Source organism: Miscanthus floridulus, chromosome 16, assembly GCF_019320115.1.
Source record: "Miscanthus floridulus cultivar M001 chromosome 16, ASM1932011v1, whole genome shotgun sequence".
Lineage (NCBI taxonomy): Eukaryota > Viridiplantae > Streptophyta > Magnoliopsida > Poales > Poaceae > Miscanthus > Miscanthus floridulus.
The window spans coordinates 1,863,410-1,880,066 of NC_089595.1; the positions used below are offsets into that span (position 1 = coordinate 1,863,410).

Here is a 16,657-nt window from a genome sequence, read left to right on the forward strand (position 1 = left end):
TTAGATCCAACTTTCAAGCAACCACTTTAGTCAAACTTCCCCATAGTACTCTATGGTTACATTAATTGTGTCCGATCATGTTCAAGGAACACCGTCACGTCCATCCGGTTGTGCGAGTGGCAAAACAATAGTATTTGCACGTTTTTTTAGTGAAGGTGGTATATTCCACGAATTTCAAATTGGATCAACATGTGATTAAAAGGTGCGTGGGTTCAATTTGAGTTTGTGTATGTCAGTGGCGAGCGACTGGAGATCAGGACCACACATAAAACAGAGCTGATCATTCACATTTCCAGCTCACAGCATTTTACATTCGGCTGAACCAAAGTTGGACATAGTTACATTTACATATATTGATCATGGGAGTTTTCTAACAAATACAAATGCATAGCTATTTTTGCTAAAATATAAAGTTTGTTTATTCCAACTAATTAACAAATGTCTTAATTTGTGATTTGAGCTACCTTCTATGTCTCTTTTTTTTTGTCTGTTGTTATAGTTGTAGCCAATATTTATAGTGGCGTCATCCACCGCCTCATTGCTACAATCCAACCTTCTTGATTCACGGACACTAGCCTATTCGCTTGTTGGTTTCAGCCAGCCCAAACCAGCCAGCCAACAGTATTTTCCTCTCACAAAAAATCAGCACCAGCCAGCCTAAACCAGCACCAGCACCAACCAGCGAACAGGCCCACTACATTTGTCACCATCGATTGCTAACTCACTATCCTTGTATGCTGGTGTGTCATCTCATCGGTGATACGTACTGTCATTCTCCATGCAATAAGTACAACGTTGATGGCTGATACCACTATTATCATAGCATGAATTATACAAGATAACGGGTGAGTGGACTCTAAGGCATATAGGCATAGGCATAGGCATAAAGTACTTCAAATCTTCATATTCATAACCCGTTAGATCTCCAATCATTAGATTTATTGAGTGGACTTCTTAAAGTATAATCAAGAATAGAAAAGAGCGAGAAACACAATAATTTGATATAGTAAAAATGATCCACTTGGTGATATACACGAAGAAACAACTACGCAACCACATGTTCAGTGCAGAGTGTGTCTTCTCATATTTTGTGCCTTCTATTTAGCACATTATAGAGTAAACATAAACATGCTACCTAATCATGAAGGGAGCTATAATAAAAAATGGCAAGTCACACTTCAAGACTGTCAACGTGCTAACATGGTTAACATATATATAGTCAAAAAAATAAATGACCTAGAGAGAGGCAATCCACCTAGAACAATTATAGTGCTTAACATTGTATTCATTTGAGAAAGACATATGCGTCACTATAGACTATAATTCTTTTTCTAAAAGTGATGGCTACTTAACCCGAGGCGGTAAGTAGCATTTCACTTGGTAGAAAATGACCAAACAAACAAAATAGGTCATGAAAACGACAAAAACAAAGACATTTCTATGCCTGTGGTTGGTGGGTGGGTGGGTGGGTGGGGTGGGGGGGGGGGGATGGGGTCGAGTTTAGGGTTGTTTTGGTTAATATACGAAGATATATGAAGGTCTACATTTCGTGTTGCACACGAAATATATAATTCAAGATAAAAAAGATCGGTTAATATTTCTTCACTAAAATCTACATTTTGTATTACACTTTGCAATATGAGCAATATGAAGGACTACATTCCATGTTGCACACGAAATATATAATTCAAGATAAAAGAAAGACCGGTTAGTATTTCTTCACTAAAATCTACATTTTGTACTGCACTTTGAACACAAAATATACAATTCGAGATAAAAAAAAGACAGGATAAGTTAAGGATATGACACTTTCAGTGGTATATCCTCGTGTGAGTCCGGCTGCTTTTAGCTAGTTCTCCATTCAGCTAGGTTTTTTGCAACTCCAGGAAAGAAAAGAAAGAAGGCTGGCCCCACATAAAAAAATCTTAAACATTAGCAAGGTAATTACTGCCACTGCAGAGTCAAATACCCTTCTTATAGCAATAGCAAATGCCCTCTCTCTAATCAGCTTTCTCACCGACGGCGACCGACCGACCAGCCATATAATAAAGAGAAGCGAAGCTATCCACCCTGTCCCTCCTCGTCGAGAAAATTGCAAATTTAGGACTCCAAACAACGTGCTTCGCAAATATAGGACTCCAAACCTCGTCTTCGTAAAAATAACCCTCGAAACGTTGGCTTCTTAATTTACATGACATTTGGTGTATTAAGACTCTTTTCTCATCTAAATACGTGTATTTCCATAGGAGATCAGTCTATTGCGGTGCCAGTCATAGAAGAAGATCAATTCAGCATCCGGATGAAATGCAACTACCTTGTAGTATGGCCCCCAGGTCCACTTTCTTGGTCCAAAAAGATCAGCCTTGCTGATGTTGTGCTTGAAAGTCCACTCCTCGCTGCCTCTATCCTCAAGAACATAGACTGACAAAAAATCCCCTTTGTCGTCATCAAACATGTAAAGCAAGCGCCCCTCAGAGTGGCCAGTGAAGCCATTGCCATAGCATTCACTGAATTGCGGGGGCACACGGTTGACCCTCCATGCCTCTCCCTGGGTGTCCACCGCAGCAATTGCACCGCCTTGGACAGTGAAGTGTATGACACTATTTAAATACGTCATGCTGCCATCAAAGAGATGGCATTCATCCGCACCCCAACCACATTCACTAAAAATCCATCTTCCAGTTTCAGATGAGTAAATCTCTATTGCCTCAACTTTATAATCAGTTATGCCGAATTCTGTCTCCAGTAGCTGAAAAACATGGAAATTCGAGGAGGGATCAAAGCCTAGCACAGCAGAGCGGATCCACTTGTTCTCTCTCATTGGAGCACCATACTGCCCAGGGGCCTCGCTCGGTTGGGGCAAAGCAAGCCACTCGCTGGTTACAGGATTGCAGACAACAGGTGGTGGAGCACCCCAGCAGAGCAGGAGGAGGAGCCTGTTGCAAGAGTCGAGCAACTCTATCTGCCCACAGGTCGGGGGCTGGAATGAGAGAGCCGTATAGACCAGAAGGGTAAAAGGGTCACTTTAGGAACAAATACATGTATGATGTATTTCGATGAGAAAAGAGTCTTAATACACCAAATGTCATGGAAATCAAGAAGCCAACGTTTCGAGGGTTATTTTTACGAAGACGATGTTTGAAGTCCTATATTTGCGAAGCACGTTGTTTGGAGTCCTAAATTTGCAATTTTCTCCTCCTCGTCTCCCTCCTCCCCGTCCCTGATTCGCGAGACCGGAGAGGGGCACGAGCGCCACCGCCTTGATCCCGCCCGCTCCTCCCCCAGATCTCCTCGCCATTGCCGCCGCCCTGCCCAGACTCGCGCCCTCCTCGCCCAGATCCGACCGCCCAAGCCGACGGAGGAGCGGTAGGTCCGACCGGGCGCGAGCCCGTCTTCTCGTGGGCGCTTGCTGGCGCGGCTTGCTGATCAAAATGGGCTCTTTGTCGGCTGCAGGTGCACCGGGCCGCGTGATTCCGGCGGCTCGATTGGAAATTTGTGATCTTTCGGGGGCATTCCTCGGTTTGTGTGTCGGTGCCGGTGGTGTGGTGGTGCTGCGTTTCGAGGGCCGCGGAGATGGGCGTCGGCGGGGAGAAGTTCCAGCTGGGGACGGTGGGGGCGCTGAGCCTCTCGGTGGTGTCCTCCGTCTCCATTGTCATCTGCAACAAGGCGCTCATGAGCTCCCTCGGCTTTAACTTCGGTGTGAGATCTGACTGGTTCCTGCCTCAGTTTCTTGATTTGTTATGTGTGTATGCTCGTGCTAGACGTTCGGTGATTCGCGTAGATCTGCGTACTCCATTGGGGCTGTAGTTCTGGAGATGTGTGCGCAAGGTTCAGCACTTCAGATGGTGTTGCAGGGCTTATAGCTTCAGTGATAACTTTGAGGCAGGACTAGGAGTGCCAATTGGTATCTGTCGGAACTTCAACTGTCGTTGATTGGTGCCAGTTTGATTGTGAATGGTGAAAGTGAAACATGTGTGACCCTGGAGCAAACTTGCTTTCTGTTATAGCTTTGATGGCTCTTGATGTTCTAGATTAGAGTTACTTCTATGTAGTTGGTGAGTGAGGTTGGGTGTCATGTCTTGTTTGCTTTTTGCATAGGTTGCTTGACACAAGGGAGTATCCTTGTTTGTGCTGGTGACACATTTTGATTTGCATGAGGAGTTCATGTACCCATGCATCGTAAGGAGAACTCGTAACTTCCGATTTTGTTTTTATTTAACGATAACGTAGGTTGACTTGCACTCATAATTTGGCTCAGGCCTGTGCTGCCTTGAATTGCAAGACTTTGCATCGCAAATGCAATAAGATACTACTCCTGTGTCCACTAATGTAAGGACTTGGGTTTCAAAATTTGTCCACAAATGTAAGAACTTCTGGCCTAATCCTCCTAAATAGAAAGGATTTAAAGCTATCATTTATGACATCGGTTACCCGAATTTGCAGTACTTTAATTGCGTCAATGTGGTTTAGGTGTTTGATTGAGGGGTACATGCGTCTTTTCCCTCCCTGCCTATGTTATCATAAAAATCGTGGAAGTCCTTACATTTGTTGACGGACGAGTACTAGATCTTATTTTATCAACTTGCACTGGAGTATGTAAGTCTGATTTAAATGACTTCTAATGTTTGTGAAATATGTATTTGTCTTCTGCAGCCACTACCTTGACAAGCTGGCATCTGCTGGTTACATTCTGCTCCCTTCATGTGGCATTATGGATGAAGTTCTTTGAGCATAAGCCTTTCGATTCAAGAACTGTCATGGGATTTGGAGTACTTAATGGAATCTCCATTGGGCTCCTCAACTTGAGTCTTGGCTTCAACTCTGTTGGGTTTTACCAGGTACATAGCTATCTTCTTAATGTAGTTCTTGTACCAGTCAGAATTTCCTAGATATTTCACTCTGGTCCTGCAATTATTACTTGTCTGGTACTCTGGTACCGCATCAGTGATACATTATTTTCAATATGTCGTAGTACTCATGTAGAGGTCAAGAAAAAAGTTATCTTCTTGTTGTCATGTACCATACACTCTTTTTTTGACACAATATGCCATCGCCCTTTTTTTCTTGACACAATGTACGATACACTTTTTTATCTCAACTTTATGTACCATCCACTCTCCTTGTGCTAGACACATTTTGTAGATTATTTTTATTAGATTTGCAATGTCTTTTATATAGTATTTGTTATGGTTGAATAATTGGTGTTCCTCTTCCTTAGACAATAATCAATCCACCTAACTGATGCTGAAATGCCTTTATATCTAGATGACTAAGCTGGCGATCATCCCGTGCACTGTCATTTTAGAGACACTTTTCTTCAGGAAGAAGTTCAGGTCTGTGTTCGATACATTTTGTGCATTTTTTCCATAATTATCTTCAGCTATCATTTTCTTTTTTGAAAATCAGCTAACATGTTTCTTACTTCACCCTGCAGTCGGAGTATCCAGATGTCCCTTTCTGTGCTCCTTCTTGGTGTTGGTGTTGCAACTGTCACTGATCTGCAACTCAATGCTGTCGGATCCATACTGTCCTTGCTGGCAATTATCACGACTTGCATTGCTCAAATTGTATCCTTTCAGCAGCAGCTCGAATTTATTTTCCACAAACTGAAGTTGAAGTGCCTGATAATGTTTTTTCCTTTATTTAGTAGGATTTGCACATATTTTCAACAGCATCTCCTATTTTCATGTGGCTAGCCTTGGTGTTCTTGTGTTCTAGTGTTCTAGAAGGCAAAGAAAAGCTAGTTTTCATTCACATCAAAACATGAGATCAAACTGCTGTTATTTCTCTTTACACTGCTCTCTTATAAATAAGCAGAAGGTTGTCATGATTTGAACACAAGAAGTTGTCAATGTGTGTATTTTTTCCTCTAATACCCAATGCTTTTTTCCTCTTGCTTGCTGTATAGCTCTAATGCATTTGAGTTTTTGTTTTGTGGTCAGTTTCTGTAATCCTTGATCATTTATCAGATGACAAACACCATCCAAAAGAAGTTCAAGGTCTCGTCAACCCAACTGCTCTACCAGTCTTGCCCTTACCAATCACTGACCCTGTTTCTCATTGGCCCCTTCCTTGATGGCTTTTTGACTAACCAAAATGTCTTTGCTTTTAATTATACATCTCAAGTTGTGGTGAGTAGTAAAACATCTTTGGTGCACATGTCCCAACAGTTCTCATCATGTTCTAACTTTTGTCTTATCTCGTGTGCAGTTTTTCATTGTGTTGTCGTGCTTGATGTCGGTCTCAGTGAACTTCAGCACTTTTCTTGTGATCGGAAAGACATCTCCTGTTACTTACCAAGTCCTGGGGCATCTTAAAACATGCCTTGTTCTTACCTTCGGTTATGTTTTGCTTCACGATCCGTTTAGCTGGAGAAACATACTTGGAATCCTAATTGCAGTAGTTGGAATGGTCTTGTATTCATACTTCTGCACAGTGGAGACCCAGCAAAAAAACAGCGAAGTCTCCCCACAGCAGGTACCTTTCTCATGCGCTGGAGAAATTTCAGTGTGCACCATTAAATTCTGCTGCCCTTTCAGAATTTGTCACCTACCTGTCATCGGCAGTGACCCAGTGTGTAAATATGATATACGAGTAACCAATCCTGAAAGGTTTGCTAAATTAGTGGCAGACTTTGAAATTTCTAAAAAAAAAATTCAATTTTTTACAACTACTTATATATGGAACAAACTAGGCTGTACGTACATTTAGTTGTAAAAGTGGGATAATAGAGCTTTTGAGCAAATTTTGACATGTATTAATAACTATGTATTATTATATAGATTCATTTGTTCCTCTCTCGTTTGTAATCGCCACTGTTTTTCGTACGTTGCAGGTGAAAGAAAGCGAGGCAGCCCCTTTGATCGCAGACTCTTTGAGCAAAGTTGAAAATGGGGGCGGTGTTGTTGATGACGAGCCTTTGAAGGTACCCATGTGGAGCTCAAAGTATTCGCGGGAGTAAAAATTTCTACCTCTTGACGATGGCATCATACAGGATTCAATTTAGTAGGCAGATAGTAGGGTTGGAAGCCAACCCAGAGTGTAATGAACATTTCGGTTACATTTTTGGGCTTCTTTAGCATCACAATCTACTAGCGTTAAAAGGATCTGTTTCTTGGGAGGATGTTACCTTCAGGGTTCTCAGATATACCTTGAAACTAGACAGCAGATGTATGATTGTATCTGGATATGCTCCACATCCTCTTACTGTAACTCCAAGTGGGACATGGCATGCCTATATCCAAAGATAGACTTCATTCTTTTTGTATAAAAAAGATCCGGATAAGACTTGTGCAAGTTGTAGCATTTCTAGGTTCAAGTTTGTTGCTTTCAGTTCATGTTCGTTTTAAAACTCTCATAATGCAAGTTTTGTAAATTAGAAGTCAATTAAGATAATGCCTATTTTTCCTTTACTTCTTCCATGTAAAGGTTACATATTTTAGCGATTATGATTCCTTCAGGATCCAAACAATGGTTTGCTACTAGATGCGAAGCTCCAATAGAATCTTGTGAAAATTTAGGCATTACATGATGTTCAGATCAATTTGGTATTTTGCTAATCTAACTTGAGTAGAGAACGGCAAGGCAAATCATACAGGTTTGGCACAGCTGTTTTTTACATTTCTCACTACAAGGTTCTACAAAACCATAAACCAAAAAACCTATTCAGTCCCAAATTCTCATTGGAGAGATAGTATGCACCAAAACTCCAGTCTGGAAATGAAATCATGCGGAGGATCCGATGCTTCTTCTTTCTCTTCAACCATATAAGCAAAGTTGGTTTCAGAGCATGCACAAGAAATAATCAAATAAACCACTGGCTCTTCATATGTATGATGTTCTGTTGTATCACATGTTACACATCCAAGAAACTTGGCTGTTGCGAATCTCTCGATGTTCTGATCAGTGTAGAAATTAGTGGGCAATATGACAGTTCATTGTAGATAGGTCACTCGACCTTTGCAACTCCTCCCTCTGGGAGGCTACTATCTGCAACTGCTTCTCGCACAAACCTGCAAAGCAGCATGGCATGGTATCAATGTCAACACCTACATTTTCATCAAGTTCTTCTGCCCAACAGAATCAAGTTCCTTGCTCATAAGAATATGATAAACATGGAGGATCACAATGGAGTTAATTCCAATTAAACTAGCTAAAATATTTTCAAACTTGCTATCTTGACAAGCCCCAGATTCATAGGTGTGCTTATATCTGCACGAATGTTAAAGTAGTTTTGCATCGTTCAAAAAAAAAGTATGCCATAAGGGCTTATTTGGATAGGGAGAGCTTGGATACAAATCTCCAGCATTTAGTTCAAATCACAATAACTTATTATTCACCCTATATATAATCCCATAAACAAATTAAATGTGGCAAGCATTGTACCTTGTCAACTTCTCTTGAGATGACTGTAGGACATATATTGCAAGAATGAAGGACAAAACAAGCCCTGCATGTGTAAACGCCAAAGTAATTAGAATAAAAAAATTTAAGCCTTTGTTATATCAGAACAAACACACCATAAATTGTTTGGTCAGTTGTCCATTGGATAAGGTAGGCTCCAATCCAAAGGGTAAGAGCGAAACTAAAATCAACACAACTTAGGGACTTAGCTACACGAAAGCTATCTGAATTAGCGAATGGACTCACCAGATCCAAATAACACATAAAATCCTCCAGCAACATCTATCTCTGATTGCTCCTCCCTGAATATGAATTCATGTGTTAACGGTATTCTTCAAAGTTGGCAATGTTTACTGCAGGTTACATTTATGCTCATTCACAAATAAAGCAGATAAAATTTATACCATGTATATCTAACAAGAACATATTTTGGCCAATTCTGTGGATCCCAGAAATTCTTCTTTATGTCAGGATGAACTTCCACGTCTGCCAGTGAATGAAATGGTCAGTGGGTAGGGTACTAGATCGGCCATGTAAGACACATGTATATCATCATATCTACCTTAATATGAAATTTACTGCTCACATAGGACAAAGAGGAAAGAAAGGGAATAGGTGTAGCAAACAAGATGATGCATTTCATTATGATGTTTGCAAGCCTTGGAAGTTGACATGTCTATAGCATATTGGAGTTCAACACATGCCACAGACATCATATAAGGCTCATGAATTGTTAAAGCCAAACATATTCTTGATTGGCAGAGGGAATTCATGTGCGATTAGTGAAGAACTGAATATTCTCAAATACGCTAGCGCACACAGCGGGTTAATCGTAGTAAAAGACAACTCTGCACTGGCATAAGTATTGAAAAGCAGCAATACGTGACAATGATGAAAGCCCTCATCACTGGCTTTTTAGTTTGCAGAGCTAGAACCTAGACATAATTTTAGTGGACGCAAACTTTATAAAGTGAGTATAAATGGCATGCACCAAAATAAATGTAATAAGGACAGACAGCACATTACATACAGTGGTGAGGCATGTCCACGACTTTAGCTGTTACCCCAAGTATATCATTTCCAGAGTACTTCTGTGAAACCCACAGCAAATGGTATTAAACAAAAGAAGGCAGAAGACGCACTAGGATTGTTTAAACAAAAAAGTCAAGCAAGGAGTGTATTCCTCACCAAATGGAAATCGATCAGTGGAACTTCAGAGGTCTTGCGATTTATAACATAAAGCCAAGGAACATGGAACTTTTCATGTCCAATTTGAAATGTTCTGCATAGTTATAAGGTAAGAAAAACATACTTCTGCAAAGATCAAAAAACAATAATTGAACAAAAGGCATACAAATGGTGCAACCTTATCGTATTCAGTCATTGTCATTTCTCTGATCAAATTCAGTCCATTTCAAGAAAAGTCTAGTACATAATATAATCTGCACTACATGTCGGTCTCAAAACGAGTGGCATATCACACTGTACTCAGAGGGATATTGCAGATTTTCTCTAGAACATGCCAAGCTCTAGAATGTGCAATTTCAGAGGAGTTACAGCCATAACCCTTATGGGCCTTGCGTTGGATGAAGGTTTCATAAGCTATAGTTATATAATACAAATCTTTCTATCACATCCATCCAGTAATGTGTTGCTAATTAGTTCCAGGATCTAAATCCTCTGCAATCAAAAGAATCGTGAGGTAAAAGGACCTAACCACCTTTGCGATTATTTACTCAGCACATCATCATCATTGAGAAAGAACAAGAGGAAGCTTCATTTCTCATCCAGCGAAAAAACCTTATAAAGTATCTAATAATTCTAGCATCTTGCAGTTTCAGAAACTACTAGGCAACTTGGAAACACCTAAATAACCCTGATAAAACCAAACAATTCACACAATCACATTAAGTATTGTATGATACTAATGTATAATTCAGATGCCGCAGTCTCAGACATGTTCATATACTGCGATATCTGAAGGGAAGTTACTCACATCTTGTACGGATCAGCACCAGTGAACCCCGTCGGCTTTGGGATTGGCATCAGCACCTGCACAAAAACCTCAATTAAATCAAAAACCTCCCCACAAGAAGAAAGCCCAGAGGTGGAACCTTCGATCTGTTCCAAGAAAGCCTCACCTCCCGGTTGACTGCGAAGGCCGGGCAGTGGCGGCCCACCACGTCGAACCACACCGTCCTCGACTGCAAAACCACGCCAAAAAAACGCACAGATCAGACACAGACGAACCGGAATAGCTCCATACTAGCTGCCTTGGGTAAGGGTTGAGGTCGATTGGATTACGCCGTGGTACTGTCCCGAGCGGAGCATCGGGACGATGTCTCCTGGGCGGTATGCGGCGGCGAGGGGCGGGACGGATGAGCAGAGGATGAGGAGGAGGGCGGGGAGGAGGCCGCGTCGGGTGGAGCTGGTGCTCCGGCGAGCGGCCATGGTGGGGGCGCGGCAGTCGCCGGAGTTGGGAGTGGGGGCAGTCGAGACGGGCACCCACGAATGGAGATGGGTTCAGATCTGGCGAGACTTGTTGGGCTTTGTTTGACTAATCGTGCGTGGCCCATTCAGTTTGGGCCTTCAAAGTTTCAGCCCAATTTATGAATATTATGAAGCCCATAGGTGACTGGATTCCAAGTTCAGCCCAATATATAAAGTACTTGAAACAACAAGAACAAACCCTATCCACTAAAAAAAAGAACAAACCCTAAGTTATTTGGCTTGGAACCATGGAACAAACTCCAAGGTCCTCAAGGCTACATACGTGTAACGACAACTTTTAGTAGAGGGTTTGGGGGTTAAGGTTCCGGGGATCACTAACGGCTCTAGAAGAGGGTTTGGAGGTAGTAGCCATGACATCGGATGGGTTGAGGCTCAGCGATGCAGTGAGGCGGCATGGTTGTCGTTAGAGCTGCTGGCCAGGGGAGGGCAGTTGTCGGGGTTGGAGTGGTCAGAGGTGGCCATGTGATTAGGGGGGATGGGGTCGAGACATCAGCAATGGGAGGTAGAATGGGTGATGAGGCGGCTGGAGTTGCCGATCGTCGATGGTGGAAGAGATGGGCGGGGGCAACAGAGAAGGAGCATGCGAGGGAGAGACATGGAAGACGCTAGGGAAATGAGTGACACACTACCCGAAGTCACGACGAGTCACGCATTAACCTCTCCCTATTTGTTTTACACCAATGATGAATGACCTTATTGCTACTCCATGAACCTTTACGTTCTCGACACAAAACAATTATGAAATTGAGGCAGAAAGAGGTTAGGAAAATGTTGATTTGGGGCACGTGGCAGAATCCGACTACCCCAACATATAATTTGTGTTTTTCCAAGAACACTAGTTACCTGAGATAGCATGCTTTGTCCATCATTCACCGGTGGTGGTTGCAAAAAGAAATTATGTCGTGGATATTGCTCATGTACACTAGGGTGAGGATCACCTCTAAGGCATGTACACTAAGGCATATTGTATTAAACTTTTTCTCTTCCTTAATACAAAGACGCGATAAAGAATACAAATCACTCATGTGTTTTGGAAATGCATTCCCTTAATTTTTAATGTAAAGCCGCTTTGTTATTTTTCATTAGAACAGATGGTAATTATGAGCTAAACAAATATAATTACGACCTACCACAATTTCTTAGCTAGCTTGGTAATGTCAAGGAAGATTATCATGTTATGAACTTTATGAACATCATAGAATTCAGTATGGCATGGATAGTTGGCAACAAAACATATATCCTCAATTCAACATTTTATTTTCTTGACAAAGTTATAGGTTAATTAACTTTTTGAGGCAGGTCGATGGATGTTAAAATAATGCCTATAAACTGCAAAGAAAGTGAAAGAAGAGTATACAGTCTTGTATGCGATATTTTTTCTCAAGACTTTATACAAAAAGTCAAAAATACAAGAAAAAGCCAAAGATACTATGCATTATCCAAAAGGAAAATACATAAATATTGAGATTCGAGAAACTTTTATGCCTCAACTTGTGGCAGTAAAAGTTCACATGAATTCATTTCATACCCCACCACCAGCAAAAAAAAAAAGGAAATAAAATTCTCCTGTATTTCGACATTTTACGGCCAGAAAAATTGTATAAAATAAATAGGAAATGGGGAAAACTTCTAAAAATAAAACCCCTCCACTACTATGCCACTCATCCTCCCTTCTTTCCCCTTCCAATGGAGTCCTGTGGCTTCCGCGCCGCAACAGCGCCTTCTCCCTTCCGCTCCGCGCCCTCCTCATCTTCATCCCCGCGCGCCCCATGCCCCATACTCCGATTTCCCGTAGGCAGCTTCCTCCTCCGCTCGTATATATAAAATTTGTCGGGCTCTTTTTTGTTCTCGATTTTTTTTCCTGATTTTTTGGGATGTTATTATGCAGAGACCAAGAAAAGGGAGGCAGATTGGGGTGCAGAGGAGGGCGTCCGGATTTGATGCCTTCCCGCCCCTCCCCGGCAAGGTCTTCGTCGATGAGGTGCTTTCTATATTCTTTTGTTTGCTGCCCTATTTTGATTTCTTGGACAAAGAATGCATTTTCTTGGGTTGTGTTCGTTTGGTTTCAAGAAATCTGCCCTGCTCTAGGCGCAAAAAATGTGTCAAATCAACTGCTGTAGTACAGTTGGTGTCGAATTAGCTCCGTGCGAGACTGCGAGCTCTGAAGTACAATTTGTGCTTCTGTTTTGAAAATCAGTACCGTTATCTTGTTCTTCGGAAGAAGATGGTACTAGCTAGCTCTGATTATTTGAAGCGCCTTCAGATTAGATCCTTTCTTTCGTTCCAATACGTTAGTTCGCAAACTAAAAGGTGTGGTATATTGGGTGTATGAGGGTTTGTGCCTTCCAGGTGAATTCTTTTCAGTAGATGTGACTTTCATGTATCCTACCCCAAACTTTGATTGGGACTAAAAGGCTTTGTTGGTGTTATATATGTTTTCTTAGGCTTCTTGTGTGAGCGGCCTGTTGAGTAAATCTTAGCCCTGTTTGGAGCACATGGTTTCTCTTAGGAATCAAACTGTTTCCTGTAAATCTCCTGCATTCCAAGCTTGCACTTATTTTTATGTAAATTTGTGCTGGAGCAGTTACTTAGACTGTGACTGTGTAACTGTTAAGCTGCTGGAGGGCTCAGAGTTGGCAGTTAGTAATTTTTCCTGAGCTCCTTGTTTGTTGTGTTGCATGGGTATTCTCCATAGCTTGATTGGTAACGTGCTGTAAAATTGAAACCACCTAAAGCCACGTCCAATATTGGCCCATGCTGTTTTTTGAGGGTAGGGATTTCGCTATCATTTTAAAGTTACAGGTTAAAGAATGTTCTTTCCCCCCTTTTAGGCAATTGGAGCGGAATACGGGGAGGGCTTCGAAACATTTCGGATGGATGGACCACTCAAGGTTGATGTGGTAAGTATACATCATCATAAGTTGGATTACCATATCAAATATATCTATTTGGTGTCCAATAACATCTCTGTAATGCTAACTTTTGTTATAAATTTTCTCCATGTTTCAGGATTATCTGAATGAAAAATTGCAAGAATGCTTCCTTCAAAGGATAAGGCATGCTATGAAGCCGGATGAGGCGTTTGGTCTAATTTTTTCGTGGGACAATGTTATTGTAAGTTTTCTTTTGGTGTTAGTGTATCAAATGTTAGTGCTCCAATTTCTAAATGGCATCCTGGAGTTTTTTTTTCCCTACAATTATGGACTGTAAAGATAAAGATAAAGCAAACAATATCTAGCTTACACTGTTCATATTTCAACTCTTATCTGGTTTGATGCACCTCTGGGTGTTATTTGCAGTTTCTTTTGTACATGCTTGAATGTATAACTTGCAAAATATCTTTATTATATGTTGCGGATTGACTGACTGGCATGTGATGTCTGTCTTTATTCTCTTAGGCTGATACAGACTCGCTAAAGTTGAATGCTTGGAGACAGCTTGCTCTGGAGGAAGGTATGTTTATAAGCAAAGCCATGTAATTGTGTAGGATACTACTGCTATGTGACCAATCTAGCGCCATGTTGCAACAATGGAAACTGCAGGGACCATTTTCTATTTGCATGGATATATTATGTCTCCTTTTCATATTCTCATTAATGGTATCGTCTAGTTTAAGCACATAAAAAGTTATCTCTCATTTGGACTGAAATTTTGGGATGGAAGGAAGGGCTGTTGTATGAACAACACCTGTTCATTTGTCATCTTGATAGTTAATAGGTTTTCAGCCTTTTCTGCATTAAAAAATGACCCATGCTATCAATCAGAGGTAGTCGTCCTTAGATGGATTTGGTTATGCCCTGCAAATCTATTTTGCTCTACAAGTGCACAGTTCTCACCTTGGCTTTTCTACAACGTTGATCAAAGGAAGAACACTTCAGGTTGGAGTTAGGTTGGATTCGTGAAGCTATATTTTAAGTTTATCCGCACTTTCTTCAGTTGTGGGCATGTACTTGAGCTTACTACACCTGAAAACCAAAAATTCTCTTATAAACTTCTCATAAGTCATTGAATTGATGTTTATTTCAATGTTCGTGGATGCTACCTTGATATAGTTGTTAAGATTCTTTGTTTTGTGCAGGTAAGGATATCCCAAGTGCTGCTCATGTCCGGAAGAACATTCTTCATGGTGCTGCTGACCATGTTCTTAGAAAGGTGTGACTTTGTTGCATACGACAATATCATGTATCACTGAATTTGTCACCATTCGTGCATGATCAATTGATGTATCTTTTTGCAACTCGAATTTTCCACCTAATTTCTTAACAGAAAATTAAGAGGGGAAAAAAAGGAAAATGCATGCTCTCTCACTTGGTATCTCCTTTTCATTTTGTTTGGCGCTCACTAGCAATCCTACATTGCCCATCCAGGTTTTGTACTGGGCAAAAGAGGAAGATAAAATGGAAAAATTGAAGGCACGCCTTATAGAGTTGTACTATGAGAACCTGTTCAAAGTAAGTTCTGTGCTTTTTTTTAATTGTGCTGCTTAATTTAAAATATTATCACCTATAACTAATTTCTCATTTCATTCAGCTCGATACACCTGTAGAAGGATTGAGAGAATGGCTGGATGCTGTTCAGACAGCAGGGATACCTTGTGCTGTCGCATCATCCCTTGACAGGAGATGCATGATCGAAGCTTTGGATCGGATGGCACTAAGCAAATATTTCAAGGTGATTTGAAGCTAATGTTTGAGCTTTTTAAGTTTACTGAATTACTGTTGCCTGAAAAGCATGTTGCTTAGCAAAGTTCATTTGATTCACTTCAGTTGTTGACTACAGGCGATTGTGACTGACGAAGATGATATGGAGTCGATAGCAAATAGGTTTCTGTCAGCTGCTATGAAGGCATGCTCCTGCCCCACTACTAGTTATACATTATGTTAGTTTCGCAAAAAAAAAGTTATACATTATGTTAGGATATATAGCTTACACTTTTGCTGTTCTTTCTTTTTTCTTCCCCACAGTTGGATCGTAAACCCTCAAAGTGTGTGGTGTTCGAGGACGACCCAAGGGGCGTCACAGCGGCCCACAACTGTACTATGATGGCAGTTGCATTGATTGGTGCTCATCCAGCGTATGGATCTGTTTGTTGAAACTCTATCTCCCCGATCCTCACATTTTTAGCTGACACTGTCTAATCACTTGCAGGTATGAGTTAGTACAGGCCGACCTTGCCATTTCAAAGTACAGCGAGCTCTCAGTGATCAACCTCAGAAGATTGTTTGCGCACAAGGGAATCAGCTTCATGGACTTGCAGAAGCAGATAATCGAGAAGTCACCTCCCAAGCGGAGGCTGACAATAGACACCATTTTCTGATGGATACACTTTTATTTGGTGTCTGCCTGTTGTTCTTGAGTAGACAATCACCTTCGACCCGTTGGCGTTGTATATAAGATAGTGCTGATGTTAGGTGATCTGCTGTGTCCTACCTTCTGAATGCAATGCAGTAGTTCCACAAGGTACCATGAAGAAGACTGCTGCATCAATGTTGCATGTAAGCTGATATTATTCAAATTTATTCATATTTCATAGTCGATGTCTAGCTCACCGACATCTAGTCTGACCAGGGCTGCTAGACGGGAAGCCTGCCTCCAGACTCCAGAGTCCAAATACCCCATCAGCAAAAACAACCTCACTTTTTTTTTGCCTCCTTATCGGATAAACTCCTCGACTCTCAAAATCATTTAAATTACATCCCTATCATATTATAAGATAGTTTACTTTTTTTTAGTAAAAAAATAC

General features: G+C 41.2%; 4 protein-coding genes across 4 annotated transcripts; 2 read left to right on the forward strand and 2 right to left on the reverse strand.

The window, feature by feature from the left end:
• Positions 1-2,224: 2,224 nt before the first annotated feature.
• LOC136513628 (F-box protein At5g49610-like) lies at positions 2,225-3,298 on the reverse strand. Its single transcript, XM_066507600.1, has 2 exons — positions 3,128-3,298; positions 2,225-2,980 (listed from the first exon to the last, which is right to left on the reverse strand). The coding sequence occupies exons 1-2, from the start codon at positions 3,296-3,298 to the stop codon at positions 2,225-2,227; spliced, it is 927 nt and encodes a 308-aa protein (XP_066363697.1).
• On the forward strand, positions 3,190-7,285 carry LOC136512005 (UDP-xylose transporter 3-like). The gene is made up of 8 exons (XM_066506015.1): positions 3,190-3,366; positions 3,454-3,697; positions 4,654-4,838; positions 5,266-5,333; positions 5,435-5,567; positions 5,970-6,131; positions 6,211-6,477; positions 6,836-7,285. The coding sequence occupies exons 2-8, from the start codon at positions 3,574-3,576 to the stop codon at positions 6,959-6,961; spliced, it is 1,065 nt and encodes a 354-aa protein (XP_066362112.1). The 5' UTR covers positions 3,190-3,366; positions 3,454-3,573; the 3' UTR covers positions 6,962-7,285.
• A 112-nt stretch (positions 7,286-7,397) lies between these two features.
• Positions 7,398-10,911, reverse strand: LOC136512006 (uncharacterized). Its single transcript, XM_066506016.1, has 9 exons — positions 10,708-10,911; positions 10,545-10,607; positions 10,400-10,455; positions 9,592-9,685; positions 9,434-9,494; positions 8,808-8,889; positions 8,650-8,705; positions 8,386-8,449; positions 7,398-8,012 (listed from the first exon to the last, which is right to left on the reverse strand). The coding sequence occupies exons 1-9, from the start codon at positions 10,852-10,854 to the stop codon at positions 7,949-7,951; spliced, it is 687 nt and encodes a 228-aa protein (XP_066362113.1). The 5' UTR covers positions 10,855-10,911; the 3' UTR covers positions 7,398-7,948.
• Positions 10,912-12,561: 1,650 nt separating this feature from the next.
• LOC136512696 (5-amino-6-(5-phospho-D-ribitylamino)uracil phosphatase, chloroplastic-like) lies at positions 12,562-16,457 on the forward strand. The gene is made up of 11 exons (XM_066506672.1): positions 12,562-12,705; positions 12,803-12,895; positions 13,746-13,814; positions 13,924-14,028; positions 14,313-14,367; positions 14,993-15,066; positions 15,282-15,365; positions 15,445-15,585; positions 15,694-15,759; positions 15,879-15,988; positions 16,063-16,457. Exons 1-11 carry the CDS (start codon positions 12,601-12,603, stop codon positions 16,229-16,231), a joined length of 1,071 nt encoding a protein of 356 aa, XP_066362769.1. The 5' UTR covers positions 12,562-12,600; the 3' UTR covers positions 16,232-16,457.
• Positions 16,458-16,657: the final 200 nt, after the last annotated feature.